General features: G+C 42.1%; 1 protein-coding gene across 3 annotated transcripts in view; it reads left to right on the plus strand.

Moving 5' to 3' along the window:
• PIBF1 (progesterone immunomodulatory binding factor 1) overlaps positions 1-19,507 on the plus strand; it is a 232,929-nt gene that overhangs the window by 60,408 nt on the left and 153,014 nt on the right. For 2 of the 3 annotated variants that reach the window (XM_004054592.5, XM_055360191.1), the window contains exon 10: positions 11,891-11,989. In XM_004054592.5, coding sequence (XP_004054640.3) covers positions 11,891-11,989 — 99 coding nt within the window. Of the gene's footprint in view, positions 1-5,191; positions 5,279-11,890; positions 11,990-19,507 lie in introns of all 3 variants that reach the window. The other variant, XM_031001205.3, reaches the window with a different exon arrangement.

Raw genomic sequence — 19,507 nt, forward strand, 5'->3', positions numbered from 1 at the left:
GATGGCTAGCTTATGTTTCCTAATTAGGTTATGAGATAATAAGGTAAAGGGAGATAAATTCAGCTGATTAAGTTTTTCCATAAAGTAAAACTACCTTTATTTAAGGTGGTCTTGTTACTGTAAACACAGAAAGAGCTATTCTGAGTGGTGCTCTACAAAAGATAATAGAGGCATTCATGATGCTCTTGATGCAGTACAGAATCTGGAAATTGAAATAGCTTTACAATTGTTTGAAAGGGGGTAGGCAGTAAAGAAAAAGAGATTGAAAAGATGCTTTTAAGTGCAACAATTAGTATTGCTTTAGTGATTTTATTTTCCTGCCGAATCAATAAAAATCATCTTGACCACAATTTATCTTCCAAAAGTACTCAAGAAGAAACTTTAATGATATAAACTTGAAATTTGTGTAGAATCTTAGAGTGATATTAAACAACTTTGAATCTTGAATCTGTTTACAAAGGTTAGTTGAGTATATGTATTGTATTACAATGGTGAATTTAACTAGTGTACAGAGGTTCCAGTCATCATTTTAAAAGTGTATGTCCTCATTAGTGCTTAAGCAAAAAAACAAACTTCTTTTGTTCATATCTTACCAGGTATCTGTATAATGTTTTAAGTTCTTCTATGGAAAAATTTAATAGTAATTACTTTGTCTTCTCAGTTAGATAATTCTTGAAGTATATGGCTCTGCAGATAACTCTCTCAGCATCTTCTCAAATATTTTAAATTAATTTTTATTATCAGTTATCTTTTATTGTTAACTATATTCTTTACTCCTTAGATGTTTACAACATGTGTTCACTGCTTCATTAATAATACTTAAAAATTTCAAGCTCTGTAGGGTGTTCCAGATATGAAGCAAGGTAAGTTCAGGTTGCATAGGAATTTAGATTTACCTTTGTGGTGTAGTTCGTTGTGTGGTAGGAGAGGCTGGTAAAGTTAAGATTGGGCCAGATTTTAAAGGTTCTGTTGTCAGTGGGGAATTTCCAGAGGTTTTATAGTAGGAAAGAAACATGACTTACTCATTTTTTATAACTACGGTTGCAATGCGGGGTAGATTATAGTTGAAGAAAGCCTAGAAGCAGGGAGATCACGTAGGAGGCTATTGCACAGCTTAGGTGATGAAAATGAGAAGTAGAAAGAGAAAATGATGGATGAATTTAAAGAATAGGTAGGAGAATTGGCAAGATCTGGTGATTGACAGGAAGTGAACCTCAGGAACGACCCCAACTTTTCTATCTCCGTAGTGTCAGAGTGATTGGTGATAAGGCATGGCCATTAGCTCCAGAATGCAGACTTTTTGAGACAGAGTTTTGCTCTTGTCGTCCAGGCTGGAGTGCAGTGGCACAGTCTTGGCTCACTGCAACCTCTGCCTCCCGGGTTCAAGTGATTCTCCTGCCTCAGCCTCCCAGGTAGCTGGGATTATAGGCATGTGCCACTATGCCCAGCTAATTTTTTTACTTTTAGTAGAGACGGGGTTTCGCCATGTTGGTCAGGCTGGTCTGGAACTCCTGACCTCAGGTGATCTACCCACCTCGGCCTCCCAAAGTGCTGGGATTACAGGCATGAGCCACCGTGCCTGGCCTAATTTCTGATCTTTTACAGATGTGGCAGCCCTGACCAAGCTCAAAAGTGCTTATCTGAGATCACACAGCTTTTTACTAGAGATGTTTCTCTGCTGTGCCCCAGATTTCACTCCCCTTAGCCCTCAGATTAGTAGAAGGAACCCTAAGCTGCTAAAGCCCCTCCAACAGTCTTCTCTGTTTTCCCTAGGATGCCATTAAAAATAGTATCACTTTCATTTTATACAATAAAAACTTTGAGGAAACATTGCTGTAATTATCAACCTTTAAATTAACATCACGTTTTAATTTACATTTTCATATTTAGGTAGCATAGTAACCATAGTTACTATTTATTGAGTACCTATTATGCATCAAGCATTGTACTCAACACTTTACATACGTTGTAGAAAAAGAAACACATTTTATGAAGTTTAGGTATTAATAACACTATTTTACAAGTAAGGAAATTGAGACATCAACTGTGACCTGCCTGTGATTATTATAAACATTTGTTGGTAAGAACTAGATACATCTGACTCTGCAATGCAGTGCACACTCCCATTTAACTGGTCAGTGCTATGTAAACTGATCAAAGATTTCCTATCAAAACTACAATTTTGAAGGCAATTTACTTAAAATAGAAATTCTGTCTTTTTTTATTATTATACTTTAGGTTCCGGGATACATGTGCAGAACGTGCAGGTTTGTTACATAGGTATACACATGCCATGGTGGTTTGCTGCACCCATCAACCCGTCGTCTACATTAGGTATTTCTCCTAATGCTCTCCCTCCCCTAGCCCTTCACCCCAACAGGCCCCAGTGTATGATGTTTCCCTCCCTGTTTCCATGTGTTCTCATTGTTCAACTCCCACTTATGAGTGAGAACATTCAGTGTTTCGGTTTTCTGTTCCTGTGTTAGTTTGCTGAGAATGATGGAGAAACTCTGTCTTTTAAGAGAATTTGCAAACGACATTCCAGCTTGAGGGCTGAGTATGGATCATTAGAGCTTTATAAAAGCATTTATAATTTTATTTATACACACACACACACACACACACACACACACACACACACACACGAAGTCTTACTGTGCTGGGTCTTGAACTCCTGAGCTCAAGTGATCCTCCCTGCCGACCTCAGCCTCCCAAAGTGCTAGGATTACAGGTGTGAGCCACCATTCCCAGACAAGCATTTATAATTTTTGAAGTTAGCAAAGAGGACTTTTTCTTTTTTTATTTTATTTTATTTTAAGTTCTGTGATACAAATGCAGAACATGTAGGTTTGTTGCGTAGGTATACATGTGCCATGGTGGTTTGCTGCACCTATCAACGGGTCATCTAGGTTTTAAGCCCCACATGCATTAGCCGTTTGTCCTAATGCTCTCCCTCCCCTTGCCCCCCACCCCCAAGTTGGCCCCAGTGTGTGTTGTTCCCCTCGCTGTTTCCGTGTGTTCTCATTGTTCAGCTCCCACTTATGAGTGAGAATATGTGGTGTTTGGTTTTCTGTTCCTGTGTTAGTTTGCTGAGGATGATGGTTTCTAGCTTCGTATCCATGTCCCTGCAAAGGACATGATCTCATTCCTTTTTATGGCTGTGTAGTATTCCATGGTGTGCATGTACCACATTTTCTTTATCCAGTCTATCATTGATGGGCATTTGGGTTGGTTCCATGCCTTTGCTACTATAAATAGTGCTGCAATAAATATATGTGTCCATGTGTCTTTTTATAGTAGAGTGATTTATATTCCTTTTATAGTAAAGTGATTTATAGTCCTTTTGGTATATACCTAGTAATGGGATTGCTGGGTCAAATGTTATTTCTTCTTGTAGATCCTTGAGGAATCGCTACACTGTCTTCCACAACGGTTGAACTAATTTATACTCCCACTAACAGTGTAGAAGCATTCCTGCTTCTCACCAGCATCTGTTGTTTCTTGGCTTTTTAATAATTGCCATTTTGACTGGCATGAGATGGTATCACTGTGGTTTTGATTTGCATTTCTCTAATTATCAGTGATGATGAGCTTTTTTTCATGTTTCTTGGCCACATAAATGTCTTCTTTTGAGAAGTGTGTGTTTATATCGACTATCAAGCCTTTGGCACCCCCATACTACTCCAACAAAGATGTTTTTACCAAAGCCCCTAAGACCTTCATGTTGCCCAAATCCAGTAGTGATATTCTCAGTTCTTACCATGCTTGACCTTACTAGCAGTATGTAATACAGTTGATCACTCCCTACTCCTGGGAACACATTCTTTAGCTTCCATAGTGTCACACACTATTAAATTTTTCTCTTCCTCATTAGCTGCACCTACTCATTCTCTTTGTTGGTTCCTCCTCATCTTCTTGACAACTTTTGCAGCTTTCTCCATGGCATTTCCACTTGGTTATCTATTAATAATATTTATCCTCATGTGTTCAGAAGCAAATTTCTGTTCCATTCTACCTCCCAATTCTGCTCCACCTTCAGTCTTACCCAGTTCGATTAAAGACAACTCTATTCTTCCACTTGCCCAGACCAAAAACCTGAAGTCATCTTTTTTCACATTCCATATTCTATTCATTAGCAAATCCTTTTGGATTTATGATCTCTATCTCACGTATATTACCTTGCTTCAAGTCACCATTATCTCTTGCCTAAAAATTACTGCAGTAGCCTCTTAAGTGGTCCCCAGCTTTCTTCCTTGCCCTCTTCAGTCTCTTAGTACAGTTCTTGTTAAATGATAAGTCAAGTTGAATCACTCCTCTACTCAAATAAAAAGGCTCCCCATCATTAAACTTAGTAAAACTTTAAATGATTACAGTGGCCTGTGATCCTACCTGATCAGTATTCAGTTATCCTATCCTTATTTAGGATTTTCTTCTGGTCACTCGCATAGTCATGCTGGCCTCCTGTTCTTTTACCTGTAGGTGTGCTCCTACCTCAGGTCCTTTGTATTCAGTTTCCACTGCATAACCATCTACTCCTGATGATACACCTGTTCTTGTGGTCTTTTCTGACTTTGTTCTATGTTGTCTTTGTTTTTAATCTACCAACATACTACATATTTATTTACTTTGGGGTTTTTTTCCTACTAGAATGTGATCTCCATGAGAGTAGGAGTTTTCATGTATCGCTCAGTCCTGGACTCCCAGGTACCAGTGCCTGGTACGCAGTAAACACTCAATATACGTAATATTTATTGAATGAAAGAATGAATTGGTACTACTTTTTAGAAATTAGGTGGCTGTTGGTTTAGATGAAAACCTACTCAAAGGTTTATAATGGATTTGATCAGGACTGAGTGTAGTTTCAAGATATATAGTAGTTACTCAGTTAACCATCTACCAGATTCATTCTGTTTCATTTTGATGTGTTACCTTTTATCCTGTCAGCTACTTTGTAAATCTTAACACATTAATGGATTTAAGCAAATATTTTGCATTTTGGTACTTCAATTTTTTATAATTTTTCAACCATAATTTGGGTTCAATGTTTATCTACTTTGTGCTCAAGTTTTCATATCTAGAAACAAACAAAAATCCGCTTGAGCACCAATTGTCTTCAGTCCATTTTATGCTGCTATAACAGGATACCTGAGACTGGATAATTTATAATGAACAGAAGTTTATTGGCTCACAGGTCTGGAGGCTGGGAAGTCCAATATCTACGTACTGGCATCTGGCAAGAACCTTCTCACTACATTATCATATGGCATAAGGCAAGAAGGTGGGAGACAGAGCAAAGGGGAGCCAAACTCACCCTTTTATAATGGCACCATTCCCACTCTCATGGCCTAATCACCATTATCAGGTCCCACTTCTTAATACTGTTAGAATGGCAGTTAAATTTCAACATGAGTTTTGGAGGACAAAAACTTTTAAACCAAGGCACCAACTATAATAAAAGGTTAGGAAAGTGTAGCATTTTCAGTCAACAATGATCTCAAAAAGTTTCTACTCTTAAAATGTATAGCTTCTCCCAAGAAATTTATTAAATAAGATTTCCACTTTGCTTATTTCGTTTTTATGTCCTACTCATTAACTTTTCAGTCATCTATGATAAAGGTAAAACTACAGTCATTGAATAGAAACAAGATAATCTACATGCAACCCTTCTATTTTATGCCATCGTAAAAACAAAGACATCAGATATGGAAATGAGCAGTTTTATGTTGTGTCCAGGAAGATGCTGGAGGTAGACATGATAAATTCAAACACTTTTCCTGTAAATAAGCCTGTCATATAAAACAGCCTATTTTAATCCTTTGTTGTTCTAACTAGAAAAATATATTTACTTCTATTAGCCAAAAATATTTTTACATGAACACAGAAGGAAGAGTTTGGATTGCTTAGTTGTGCCTGCTGAGCTCTTCTGACAGCCATGGTTCTTTTTGTTTGTTTTTGTTTTTGTTTTTTCACTATTTATGCTTGGTAAATTTTAAGTTCTGAGGCATTAGGGATGTTTATTCAGGCTAAGACGTATTCCTTGCATTGCCAAACTCTGATTTGATACTGTTTGAATTTCGAAGGGTCCTAAAGTTTTTCTCAGTCTTCTGACATTTTTCTTACCACTTTTCAGATATAAATATAGATTCAGCCTATTGGTACTGTGAAACTTATCATCTAGTAGTAGGCAAATACATTCTACCCTGTACGTTAGTCTATTGTTACAAATGTTTTATAATGAGGTTTTCAAGTTTCAGTTGTGAGCTACTGTTGAATAAACTTCTGTGTATTAAATTATCTGCTGCACAAATGGCACTATATTGCATATGAACTATGTCTATTTTGTTATAATATTAAAACCGTTTTATTTAAGTAAATGATTAAGAACTTAACTCTTGGCTGGGCGCGGTGGCTCACGCCTGTAGTCCCAGCACTTTGGGAGGCCGAGGTGGGCGGATCACGAGGTCAGGAGATCGAGACCACAGTGAAACCTCGTCTCTTCTAAAAATACAAAAAATTAGCTGGCATGGTGGCGGGTGCCTGTAGTCCCAGCTACTCAGGAGGCTGAGGCAGGAGAATGGCGTGAACCCGGGAAGCGGAGCTTGCAGTGAGCTGAGATCGCGCCACTGCACTCCAGCTTGGGTGACAGAGTGAGACTCCATCTCAAAAAAAAAAAAAAAGGAACTTAACTCTTTAAGTTTCTCATTTGAATGTTATAATTTAAGTAACCATATCTCTTGGTTTGTCTAAGAAAGTAGTGGTTTGTGTGTGTTTCTTTGGCATAATTTTTAATAGCACCCTCTTTTATTCTAAAAAGTGCCCCAGGTTGAAAAATACATTATTTGAACACTCTAGTTATAAAAGTAGGATACTCACTTTCCCTTTGCATTTCACGTAGTATTTATTTAAGATTTATTTTCTTCAATCTTTCCTCTCAGTATGTCTCCATCCCACAACATAGGGTGAATGGGAAAAATACATATGTGTATATGGGAGATACATAGAATTGCTAGGAAACAACATGAAAGAATCATGAAAAACACAGTGGTGGAATCTAACGTTAACTTTATACAAGTATTTTAAGGATGATATGTTCAGATTTTTGTATTTTAAAACACTTATCTTTCTTTGTTGTAATTACATTTGATTATACGCTTGGTTTGGACTTCTAAAACTTGAGCTTCATTAGCTTGTACATGCTACAGATAGCTTCTATCAATTTTTGAAGTTTCTCTTTTGAAGAACATTTGAATTCCTGTAATTTGTTTTGTAATTGTATTTCTGTTATATTTTCTAATGCATTTAACATTTGAAATGGATTACTTATTATATGAAAGTTATTGTCTTATCTGTGGAAGGAATACATCTAGCATTTTATCAAACAGTTTATTTTTGAAAGAGCATGTTATATACTGTGGGCCATAAAAGCTAATGTATAGTATATTCACAATTCTTTCAAGGCTTATTTTGATTTCACATCTATTGGTGCCTTGAGGTGGTCATGTAATATAAATCTCATAATGTCAGAATTTCTCAAGGAGAAAACATCTGTGAAGCAAAGGAAATTTTAAGAGGCAGCATAGTATGATTCACAGCACAGACTCTGGAGCCAAATTGTTTGGGTGCACATTTGGACTCTGTAGCATACTTCCTGTGTGACTTTAAGCTAATACTTAACCTCTTTGTGTTTTAGTCTTATCATTTGTAAAATGGAGGTAATGATACAACTGCTTTGTGGGATTGTTGTGACAATTAAATGAGTTGTGATATGTAAAGTGCTTAGAACGGCTTCTGGCACGTGGTACACAGTATGCTATTGCTATTTATTGTCAGTGGAAGAATACATTGAGTTTTTCTCTCTCAGACTTCATATGAAACCTGTGAATTGGTAATATTAAATAAAGTATCTATTTCTTATAAGGAATTATGCTGCGTTTTGCTAAAGAATGTAGGTTGTGGACTGGATATGGAAGGTGTGGTACTTGATAAGGAGATTGGGTTTACACAGAAATGTTACCCACAAACACCTGTGAGAGGACCTCTTGGTAGAAGCCTTAGCTTCTTCTGGTCCATTCCCTAGTTCATTTCTGTTTTCTCTTTCTGAATTGCTTTACCTATTTGTCCTTCAAGACCCAACTTACATGTCACTTTTAAAAAATGTTTCACTTTATTCACCTACTTCTGTTACTCCAGTAAAGAATAATCAGCTCCTTCTCTTTGTGGCCATAGAATTTTGTTTATGCCTTAACATATACTTAACATAGTACCCTCTAATCATACCTCCTTTCACAAGCCCTGATGTTAGCTTGTTCTAGGTTTTATTTCATTCCCTTTGTCTTGTTTTCATTTCTCATGTCCATTGTTGCAAGAAAGAAAATGTTATTAGGGACTGAAGCTTCTCCATCTACCAATTGAGCATTCGTGATTCATTAGTCCTGTAAATGTGCTCTACTTGTAATTGTGCTGCCGAAATAACATATAGAATAATGAGGCTGTATTTGAGAAATGAATATTGAAACCAATTTGTGGTGATTTACTGACTAAAATATTTACATCATTTCGAAATGAAAAATATATAAATGTTTAATATAGTTTGAGAACTTTATTCTATCTGTAACATTAATTTTTTATGTTTCAGTTTGTTTGAGAATAGAATATTTTTAAGGTTGTTGCAATCAGGATGACATCTGAAAATAACAATATGCCATTTTTTGATACCTGCTTTAGAATGCACTTCCACTTAGTAACCCACAAAAGTAGTTTCTTTTCTTTTCAATAAGAGTTACCTATACTCCAACATTTCTGAAGAAACTATTTTATTTCTGGCTTATAAACTATTTTACTGACAAATCTCTAATGGTTGACATTTTTAAATTTTTAAATTTGTTGTTAATATTGATGGCAGCAGCGGCCCATCTGGAGCAGCTGCTATAAAGATGCCAGCTGCAGTGGGGGAGGCGCGTCCAGGGCTGCATGCTCCACTGAGCCAGCAGGAGCCGGAAACAGGCAGAAACCCAGACCCCTTCCGAGTTGGAGGGGCGGGAGCCCTCCCAGGCGCAGCTGCAGCGGCCCAGTCGCAGCTGCGGACCCAGGCATTCCCTCACTATCTTCGGCCTAGGGAGCCCCCTTCCCTCACAGGCTCAGAAATGCCTGTTCCCGCTGCCTGACCTCTCCCTACTCCCAGCACCCACTCTGATTTCAGAGCAAAGTTGAGGCCAAGCCTGGGCACTGTTGCAGGTGTGCCTGCTCTTGGGGCATTGCTGACACCCCAGCCCCCTGCCACCTCGGCCTCCTCTGGACTTTGAACGCTGACAAGCACGGGAGGGAGGCTGGCCAAAGTGGGGGATGAGGGTGTCTTGGTGCAGGCCTGCAGGTGCCCTTTGGCACTCCAGGCTGGGCGCCAGGTTACAGCTGGTTGATGGCGGCAGGAGGCAGGCTGGCTTCTGGGCGGAAAGGGGTGGGTCCCTGGTGAAGCCCCACCTCAAGCCAGGGATGGCCTGGAGCATGGGAGCTGCGCCACCAGTTTCACAGAACGGAGTGAGAACTTACAGTACTTTTTCCCTCCGGCCCACTCATTGCCACCTATGGACCAATCAGCATATACTTCCTCCCCACTGAAGCCCACAAAAACCCCAGACTCCGGCAGACGTCTGGACGATCTGCCTGCAGAGAGGAGCTACCAACTGTGGGTCTCCTCTCAGCTGAGAGCTGAGCAGATGTAGAGACAACCTGCCTGCAGAGAGAAGCTAGCCACTGTGGGTCTCCTCTCAGCCAAGAGCTGAGCAGACAGTGGGATGGCCTGCCTGCAGTTAGGAGCTACCCACTCCAGATCTCTTGAGAGCTGTACTGCCGCTCAGGAAAGCACCTCTTTGCCTTATTCATGCTCCAGTTGTCTGTGTACTTCATTCTTCCTGGACACAGGATGAGAACTTGGGACCTGCTTAATGGTGGGACTGAAAGAGCTGTAACACAAAAAGCTGAAACATGCCCCTCACTCGCCACATTGCAACAAGGAGAGAATTGCTGCAGCCCTTTGGGGAGCCCAGACCTAGGAGCTCTCTGAGCAAGAGCTCTGACACCTGTTTGGGGCTCTGCAGTTCCTGGCATCTCCAAGCTTCCGGACACCACTGCATTCCCCGGTGCCAGCAGTGGAAGCTGCTTTCAATATGCCTGTCCAGTCGCAGCCTCACAGGAAGCCTGGAGCCGCCTACCCCACGGCAGCCGGTGTGCCCTGCTGTGCGCAGTGGTTGAACCCTGTACTCGCTCACTTGCTCATGCACCCCTTGCTCACACACCCCTTGCTCCTCTGCACTTGGCTTGCCCTCAGCAGGTGTGGGATCCCGGCCAGTATAGCTTGAGCCGAGTACAGCCTGTGAGGCCTAGTGGGTGGAACAAGCCCAGTGGGCCTGAGCATAACTCGGGCAAAGGTGCCACTGGCCACAAAGGTTTCCAGCTGACAAAGTGACGCCCCAAGGATCCTGTGACAGCACCACCATGCAAAAGACTAGATTGAGTACTGGCACAGCAAGTATGACTACTAAGCATTTCTATCCAATATTCAATAGATAGGTTTATTCAAACTTTATGGCTTTCATGACTCCCTACTCACATTCTGTATGAATAATAAAAAATAATAATTTCCAATCCAGTTTTTCATGAGAGATAGTGTGGCATGATGTAAAAAGCCCTGGCTTTGGAGTAAGAAATAACTGGATTCAACTTATGGTCCTCTTAGGCTGTGTGACTTGAGGCTAGGTACATGAGCTCTCTAAACTTCAGTTTACTCAGCTAAAAAGTGGGTTATAACATAAAGGGCTTTGTAGGGATTAAGTGAGCAAAATCATTTATATTACATTCTTTTTATTTATGTTGTAACTGCTAGAGAAGGAGATTTTTAAAAAAATAGGTGACTATCTGAAAGAAACTTACTGTTGGTATTTTTTTTTTATTCAAAGTTTCATCTTGATTAAAAGGCAAAAGTTTTGATCTTTGGAAGCTCATGGCTAGCTGTGTAATCTCCCAATTAGTCATTGTTGTTGTCTTCCAGCTCCCCTTAACTGACACTAAATGTATTCTTTCTATCAATTTCAGTTCCTTCCTACTGTCCTCACAACTGTTAAGTAGATGACTTTTCCAGTACCCTAACTTCATACTTCCTTGAGCCCTACATGAATATTGACCTTCATCTCAGATCTACTTAATTTAGTCATACTAATTTTCATACCCTATCTTGTTAGCCGCCAAAATTCTGCCACTGAAAAGTGCTGTTCTACCTCCAAATCACCATTCTCCAGTCTTCCATCTTGCTTGTACAACTATTACACTTTGACTTATTCTGTCATATCTTATCAGGACCTCTAATTCTTTGTCCGTTCTACTTTCTCCTGTCTGTCAACCTGTGTTTCCTTCCCATTCCTTCCTATATAAGTGAGACTTCAAGGTTCTTCATTTCAATGATTCTCTTGCTCATATCCCAAACCGCACTTTTATTTTGATTCTCCACAATATATCTTTCACTTAAAATATTTTATGGGACATTTATTAACCTCCCCAAACCTCAGTTTTCTAGTGGATAATATATGAATAATTACACCTATCTCATTGGATTCTCGTAAGGAATACATAAATTACTGTATATACAAACTGGTTAACCTACCCTTTGACCCATGAGGAGAAGGGTGGTGTGACATAGAGATAGACCATATTTGCACCTACACTGGTATATCCTGCTCTTAGACACTCAACCAAGCCAGCCAGGCAGGTTTATATAGTGTACACTTTGGGTCGCCAACTTCTCAGATGGGTCCTTAAGATTGTCAGATAGTCCATCTTTAAGAAAGAACATAGATAAATCACGCATTTGAAATAACTGAAATCCATGTTTAAAATTTAGAAATCTCCGAGAAGCAAGGGATAATGCTGTGGCTGAAAAGGAACGAGCAGTGATGGCTGAAAAGGATGCTTTAGAAAAATACGATCAGCTCTTAGACAGGTAAGCATCATAAAAATAGAAATGTTAAAACTCTTCCATTATTGTTTCTGTTACATATTCTTTTAGAAAATATATTTTAAGGAGAGAATAATTTTCATTTCAGTTGAGGAGAGACTAATTTTCATTTCAATAATTTTCATTTCATTTCAATTTCATTTCAATTGCTTTATTTTTACAATATGCAATTATTGTGGATATTGAAAATGTGGTATAGAACAGTTCAGTTACTCCAGAGAGTTTCCTTATGGCCCTTCAGTCCTTCTTAACCGCTACTACTCAAGAGGCACCACTTTCTGATTTCTGTCACAATAGATTAGTTTTGCTTCTCTCAGACTAAAAATACTCTGTGTCCAGGTTCTTTCATTCCACTTTGTTGTTGTATCAGTAGTTCATTCCTTATTGTTGCTGCATATGAATATATTTTATTCACCTGTCAATGGTCATTTTGGTGGTTTCCAGTTTGTTACTATCATGAATAAAGCTGCCATATAATTTTTTGGAAGTGTGTGTTTTTATTTATCTTGGCTAAATACCTAGGAGTGGCATTGTTCATCATCGGGTAGATAAATGTTTTACTTTTAAAAAACCTGCCAATGATAACACCAAAGTGACTGTACCATTGTATACTCCCTAGCTTTTTTTTTCAAAATCTATATGTTCTAAAGTATGTGTTTTGGAAGGAGGGTATCAGAGAGAATGATATATCTTTAATTTACCAATAGAAAATGATATTTATTTTAATAGCCTTGTTAAAAGGAAAATAACTGATGGGCATTATGGTAAATATCATTACTTTTTCATTGAACATTCTACACTTTCAATTGTTTGACTGCATAGAGTGTAAACAGTGGCTACCTTATTTTTTTAAGTTTTCATTTTGAAATTATTTCAGAAAAGTTGCTAAAATGGTAAAATTTCTGCATACCGTTCACATACTAATAAACTTTTGAAATTAAGTTCAATGGGTCTTTTAATTGTTAAATGAAGACCAGATTAATTTGAGGTATAAGCAATACATAAAACTAAAATTTGAGGCAAGTCTTCATATAATTAACCTATTGTAAAAATCTTTTAGAATGGCTCAAATTGTCATACTTCTGAATTCACATCAACTTTATAAACTTGGCCTATGGAAGAATTTTAATAAATGTTATATTGAAGAAGTCATTCCTATAATGTGGAAGTATGTCTTATTCTAAATATCATGCTATCGGGCTAGGCACTGGAAGGCTGAGGCAGGTGGATAACTTGAGGCTAGGAGTTTGAGACCAGGTTGGGCAACATGGTAAAACCCCGTCTCTACTAAAAATGCAAAAATTAGTAGTGTGTGGTGATGCATGCCTGTGATCCCAGCTACTCAGGAGGCTGAGGCACGAGAGTCACTTGAACCCAGGAGGCAGAGACTGCAGTGAGCAGAGATCATGCCACAGCACTCCAGCCTGGGCGCCAGAGAGAGACTCTCTCAAAAAAAATTTTTTTAGTTTATCTAAAAAAAATAAAGATCATGGTGTAAAAGATCATGGTATGTAAATCAGCTCCTTTCATTAGAGTTCCTATAAAGCGTTTGTTTTATATTTTATTATGTGTAACCCTTCCACTTACAGAACTATATGATGTCCCCTAAAGATTCATTTGACTTTGTGTTGATGTCAGTCTTTAATGTGTAGTTTTAGGGATGTATATTTTTAGGGATGGCTCTAGAATAAGATTTATGGGCAAACTAATAAGGTTTAAAAGAAAACGTGAGGGATCAGAAGCCACAGCCTTCTCTCCCTCTCCCCTCTCCCCTCTCCCCTCTCCCCTCTCCCCTCTCCCCTCTCCCCTCTCCCCTCTCCCCTCTCCCCTCTCCCCTCTCCCCTCTTTCCACGGTCTCCCTCTGATGCCGAGCCGAAGCTGGACGGTACTGCTGCCATCTCAGCTCACTGCAACCTCCCTGCCTGATTCTCCTGCCTCAGCCTGCTGAGTGCCTGCGATTGCAGGCGCGCGCCGCCCCGCCTGACTGGTTTTCGTATTTTTTTGGTGGAGACGGGGTTTCGCTGTGTTGGCTGGGCTGGTCTCCAGCTCCTAACCGCGAGTGATCTGCCAGCCTCGGCCTCCCGAGGTGCCGGGATTGCAGACAGAGTCTGGTTAACTCAGTGCTCAATGGTGCCCAGGCTGGAGTGCAGTGGCGTGATCTCGGCTTGCTACAACCACCTCCCAGCCGCCTGCCTTGGCCTCCCAAAGTGCCGAGATTGCAGCCTCTGCCCGGCTGCCGCCCCGTCTGGGAAGTGAGCGTCTCCGCCTGGCCGCCCATCGTCCGGGATGTGAGGAGCCCCTCTGCCTGGCTGCCCAGTCTGGAAAGTGAGGAGCGTCTCTGCCCGGCCGCCATCCCATCTAGGAAACAAGGAGCGCCTCTTCCCGGCCGCCATCACATCTGGGAAGTGAGGAGCCTCTCTGCCCGGCCACCCATCGTCTGAGATGTGGGGAGCACCTCTGCCCTGCCGCCCAGTCCGGGATGTGAGGAGTGTCTCTGCCTGGCCGCCCTGTCTGAGAAGTGAGGAGACCCTCTGCCTGGCAACCGCCCCGTCTGAGAAGTGAGGAGCCCCTCTGCCCGGCAGCCGCCCCGCCCGAGAAGTGAGGAGCTCCTCCGCCCAGCAGCCACCCCGTCTAGGAAGTGAGGAGCGTCTCCGCCCGGCAGCCACCTCGTCCGGGAGGGAGGTGGGGGGGTCAGCCCCCCGCCCGGCCAGCCACCCTGTCTGGGAGGTGAGGGGCGCCTCTGCCCGGCCACCCCTACTGGGAAGTGAGGAGCCCCTCTGCCCGGCCAGCCGCTCCGTCCGGGAGGGAGGTGGGGGGGTCAGCCCACCGCCCGGCCAGCCAACCCGTCCAGGAGGGAGGTGGGGGGGGTTAGTCCCCCGCCCGGCCAGCCGCCCCGTCCGGGAGGGAGGTGGGGGGGTTAGCCCACCGCCCAGCCTGCCGCCCTGTCCAGGAGGGAGGTGGGGGTTCGGCCCCCCGCCTGGCCGGCCACCCAGTCCGAGAGGTGAGGGGCGCCTCTGCCCGGCCGCCCCTACTGGGAAGTGAGGAGCCCCTCTGCCCGGCCAGCCGCTCCGTCCGGGAGGGAGGTGGGGGGGTCAGCCCCCCGCCCGGCCAGCCACCCCGTCCGGAAGGGAGGTGGGGGGGTCAACCCCCCGCCTGGCCAGCCGCCCCGTCCGGGAGGTGAGGGGCACCTCTGCCCGGCCGCCCCTACTGGGAAGTGAGGAGCCCCCCCGCCCGGCCAGCCGCCCCGTCCGGGAGGGAGGTGAGGGGCACCTCTGCCCGGCCGCCCCTACTGGGAAGTGAGGAGCCCCCCCGCCCGGCCAGCCGCCCCGTCCGGGAGGGAGGTGGGGGGGTCAGCCCCCCGCCCGGCCAGCCGCCCCGTCCGGGAGGTGAGGGGCGCCTCTGCCCGGCCGCCCCTACTGGGAAGTGAGGAGCCCCTCAGCCCGGCCAGCCGCCCCGTCCGGGAGGGAGGTGGGGGGGTCAGCCCCCCGCCCGGCCAGCCGCCCCGTCCGGGAGGTGAGGGGCGCCTCTGCCCGGCCGCCCCTACTGGGAAGTGAGGAGCCCCTCTGCCCGGCCAGCCGCTCCGTCAGGGAGGGAGGTGGGGGGGGGTCAGCCCACCGCCCAGCCTGCCGCCCTGTCCGGGAGGGAGGTGGGGGGTCAGCCCCCCGCCTGGCCAGCCGCCCTGTCCGGGAGGGAGGTGGGGGGGTCAGCCCACCGCCCAGCCTGCCGCCCTGTCCGGGAGGGAGGTGGGGGTTCGGCCCCCCGCCTGGCCAGCCGCCCCATCCGGGAGGTGAGGGGCGCCTCTGCCCGGCCGCCCCTACTGGGAAGTGAGGAGCCCCTCTGCCCGGCCAGCCGCCCCGACCAGGAGGGAGGTGGGGGGGGGTCAGCCCCCTGCCCGGCCGGCCGCCCCTACTGGGAAGTGAGGAGCCCCTCTGCCCGGCCACCACCCCGGCTTGGAGGTGTACCCAACAGCTCATTGAGAACGGGTCATGATGACAATGGCGGTTTTGTGGAATGGAAAGGGGGGAAAGGTGGGGAAAAGATTGAGAAATCGGATGGTTGCCGTGTCTGTGTAGAAAGAGGCAGACATGGGAGACTTTTCATTTTGTTCTGTACTAAGAAAAAATTCTTCTGCCTTGGGATCCTGTTGATCTGTGACCCTACCCCCAACCCTGTGCTCTCTGAAACATGTGCTGTATCCACTCAGGGTTGAATGGATTAAGGGCGGTGCAAGATGTGCTTTGTTAAACAGATGCTTGAAGGCAGCATGCTCGTTAAGAGCCATCACCGCTCCCTAATCTCAAGTACCCAGGGACACAAACACTGCGGAAGGCCGCAGGGTCCTCTGCCTAGGAAAACCAGAGAACTTTGTTCACTTGCTTATCTGCTGACCTTCCCTCCACTATTGTCCTGTAACCCTACCAAATCCCCCTCTGCGAGAAACACCCAAGAATGATCAATAAAAAAAAAAAAAATAAATAAATAAATAAATAAATAAAAGAAAACGTAAGATATTACCTAGTAAATCAGAACTTACATTCATCACTTGATAGCTACTGTGTGGTTTTGTAAAGTTGGAGAGAATAATATATCTGATCATAAAATTGACCAATTTATATTTATCGTAAGCTACACTCTTAACCTAAATCCTTCTTATCCTGCTTGTACATACATTTGCAACTGATGTTCATCCGAAGGCCATGCGATACTCTAATACCTAAAAGTATCTATTAAACAATAGAGGATTCAATTATTTAATGTTTGTATAGCACTTAGAACAGTGCCTTCCTATGATAACTACTATTATCATAGAATAATTTGTCCAATTTAGTGTTGTTGTGAAACTTTACTAAGTGAATTTTGTTCTTCACAAGTTGATATCTTTCCAACGAATTTTTCACTAAAATTTTAGATAAACTGGAAGACCTCATTTTCAAACTGCCAGATAAGAGGAGGCTTATTTATTAATAATTCTTTGAAGTCATAGTAAAGCCTTGCTTATTCAGAGCCCAATTTTCAGCCAACCTTAAATATTTGTGATAGTTTTAAAATCAAGACAAGGAAAAAAAGGTGTTTCTAGACACCACTAAAAATAACCCTTGAGCAGCAAATAGAGCTAATGCTCAGGACTGTAAAGGACATTACAGAACCAGAGACTTATGAATAAATGAGTGAATGAATGAGAATAATATCTGGGAATATAAAACTCAAAATAAGCTTAGGCTTTAACAAAATGCTTAAAATAAAGTTACTTATCTGTTTTTTAAGATATAATATCAATAAATGAAGGAAAAAGTATCCCTGGTTAGGATTGTAATGTTGATAAATGACATTTTTAAAAGTAGAATTCTAGATGTACCATCAGTTTAATTCTTTCTTAATTAATATAAAAATTCAGTGCAGTTCATGTCAAAATTTTCAAATGACTTTGAAACTTGACAAACCAACACTAAAAATTCTTTTTCACAATTATTATGCCCATTCTTATACATTTACTCTTCCATATAAATTTTTATAGTTATAGTTTTTACGTTATGCCTTCAAGTGAAGTTCAATTTTGGGGTAGTGTACATAGAGAACTAATTTTATTTTTCATGAAAATGTCAGTTTCCTTAAGTTAAACTATGCATTTAATGTAAGCCAAATAGAATACCAAAAATATTTTTTTGAAACCAGACAAATAAGTTCTGTGGCTTATATGGAAAAATTAAGTAAGTGCATTTCTAAATAAGAACAATGAATTGTGACAGGTCACTAGGGTAGCCAGCTAAGGGGAAAAGAAAATTGAGATCCATACCTCATAACTTACACCAAGATAAATTTCATGTGGATCAGAGATTTAAATGTAAAACCATTAAAAACCTAAGAAGCCATAGGAGAATGTTTTTATAATCTTGAATTACAAAAGGCCTTTGCAACTTAGGAGTTATAGAAGTAATAAATTGATAAACTTGATTCCCTACAAATGAAAAATGTTGGTGTGACATTACTGCCATAAGGAAAGTCAAAAAACAAATGCAAATGTAATCTTGGAAAAAATATTTGCAACGTCTGTCACAGTCATGTGACTGATTTACACTTCTCCAAATCAATAAGTCAACATTAAATTCATATTAAAATTATACCTATTTTCAGCTGGGCATGGTGGCTCATGCCTGTAATCCCAACACTTTGGGAGGCCGAGGTGGTTGGATCACCTGAGGTCAGGAGTTCAAAACCAGCCTGGCCAATATGGCAAAACCCTGTCTCTACTAAAAATGCAAAATATTAGCCTGGCATAGTGGCACGTGCCTGTAATCCCAGCTACTTGGGAGGTGGAGGCAGGAGAATCGCTTGAACCTGAGAGGCAGAGGTTGCGGTGAGCCGAGATTGCACCATTGCACTCCAGCCTGGGCTACAAGAGTGAAACTCTGTCTCAAAACAAAAACAAAAACAAAAACAAACTATGCCTGTTTTCCACTAAAAACCAAAAGGTTGATAATACATTGTGTTTGCGTGAGTATGGAAAAACAGGCAATCTTAACGTTAGTGGGATTTTAAATTGGCACAACTAATATGAAGAGTAATTCAATAATACCTATCAGAAGTACAAATGTACATTGCTTTTTGTGTGTGTGTGTATGTATGTATTATGTGAGATGGAGTCTCACTCTGTTGCCCAGTCTGGAGTGCAGTGGCACAATCTCCGCTCGCTGCAGCCTCTGCCTCCCGGGTTCAAGTGATTCTCGTGCTTCAGCCCCCTGAGTAGCTGGGATTACAGGCACGTGCCACCACACCCAGCTAATTTATGTATTTTTAGTAAAGATGGGGTTTTGCCATGTTGCCCAGTCTGGTCTCGAATTCATGACCTCAAGTGATCTGCCCGCCTCAGCCTCCCAAAGTGCTGGGATTACAGGCGTGAGCCACTACACCCAGCCGTACATTGCTCTTGATCGAGGAATTTTATTTCTAGTACGTTATCCTGCAGGTATACTTGCTAGATTCAAAATGCTATATATACCACCTTATTTACTGTAGCATAGTTGACATTTAAGCAGTAGTTAAAAGAATTGTAATTCATAAATACAGAATACATTACAGAATACAGCAATGTAGTTGTACAAAAGGAAGTAAGTGGCTCTTTATATCAGGACCAGGAAAAATCTATTAACATTTATTGCTTCTGGAGAAGGAAATTAGGTGTTGCATGGTTGGTGGACAGATAGAGATTTTGTACCTCATAAATATGTACCCTCTTTTGTACCTCATACATATTGAAACTTACAATGTGTTTTTTTCTTTTTTGTGTGTTTTTAATTAAATTTAAACAAAGAGTGATTATTAAGAATACTTATATACAAGTTTCAAATCATAGTTACTGAGAAACTTCAGAAATTATGTTTTTAATACTCCTGGTGAACAATGGGAGTGAATAAAGGGAGTCAACAAATACCATCTTGTTTTCATAAAAGGGAAGAAGGTAGTAGATTCTTGCAACTATTAAGGAACATATTAGTAGATTACATT

This window comes from Gorilla gorilla, chromosome 14, assembly GCF_029281585.2.
Source record: "Gorilla gorilla gorilla isolate KB3781 chromosome 14, NHGRI_mGorGor1-v2.1_pri, whole genome shotgun sequence".
Taxonomy (NCBI): domain Eukaryota; kingdom Metazoa; phylum Chordata; class Mammalia; order Primates; family Hominidae; genus Gorilla; species Gorilla gorilla.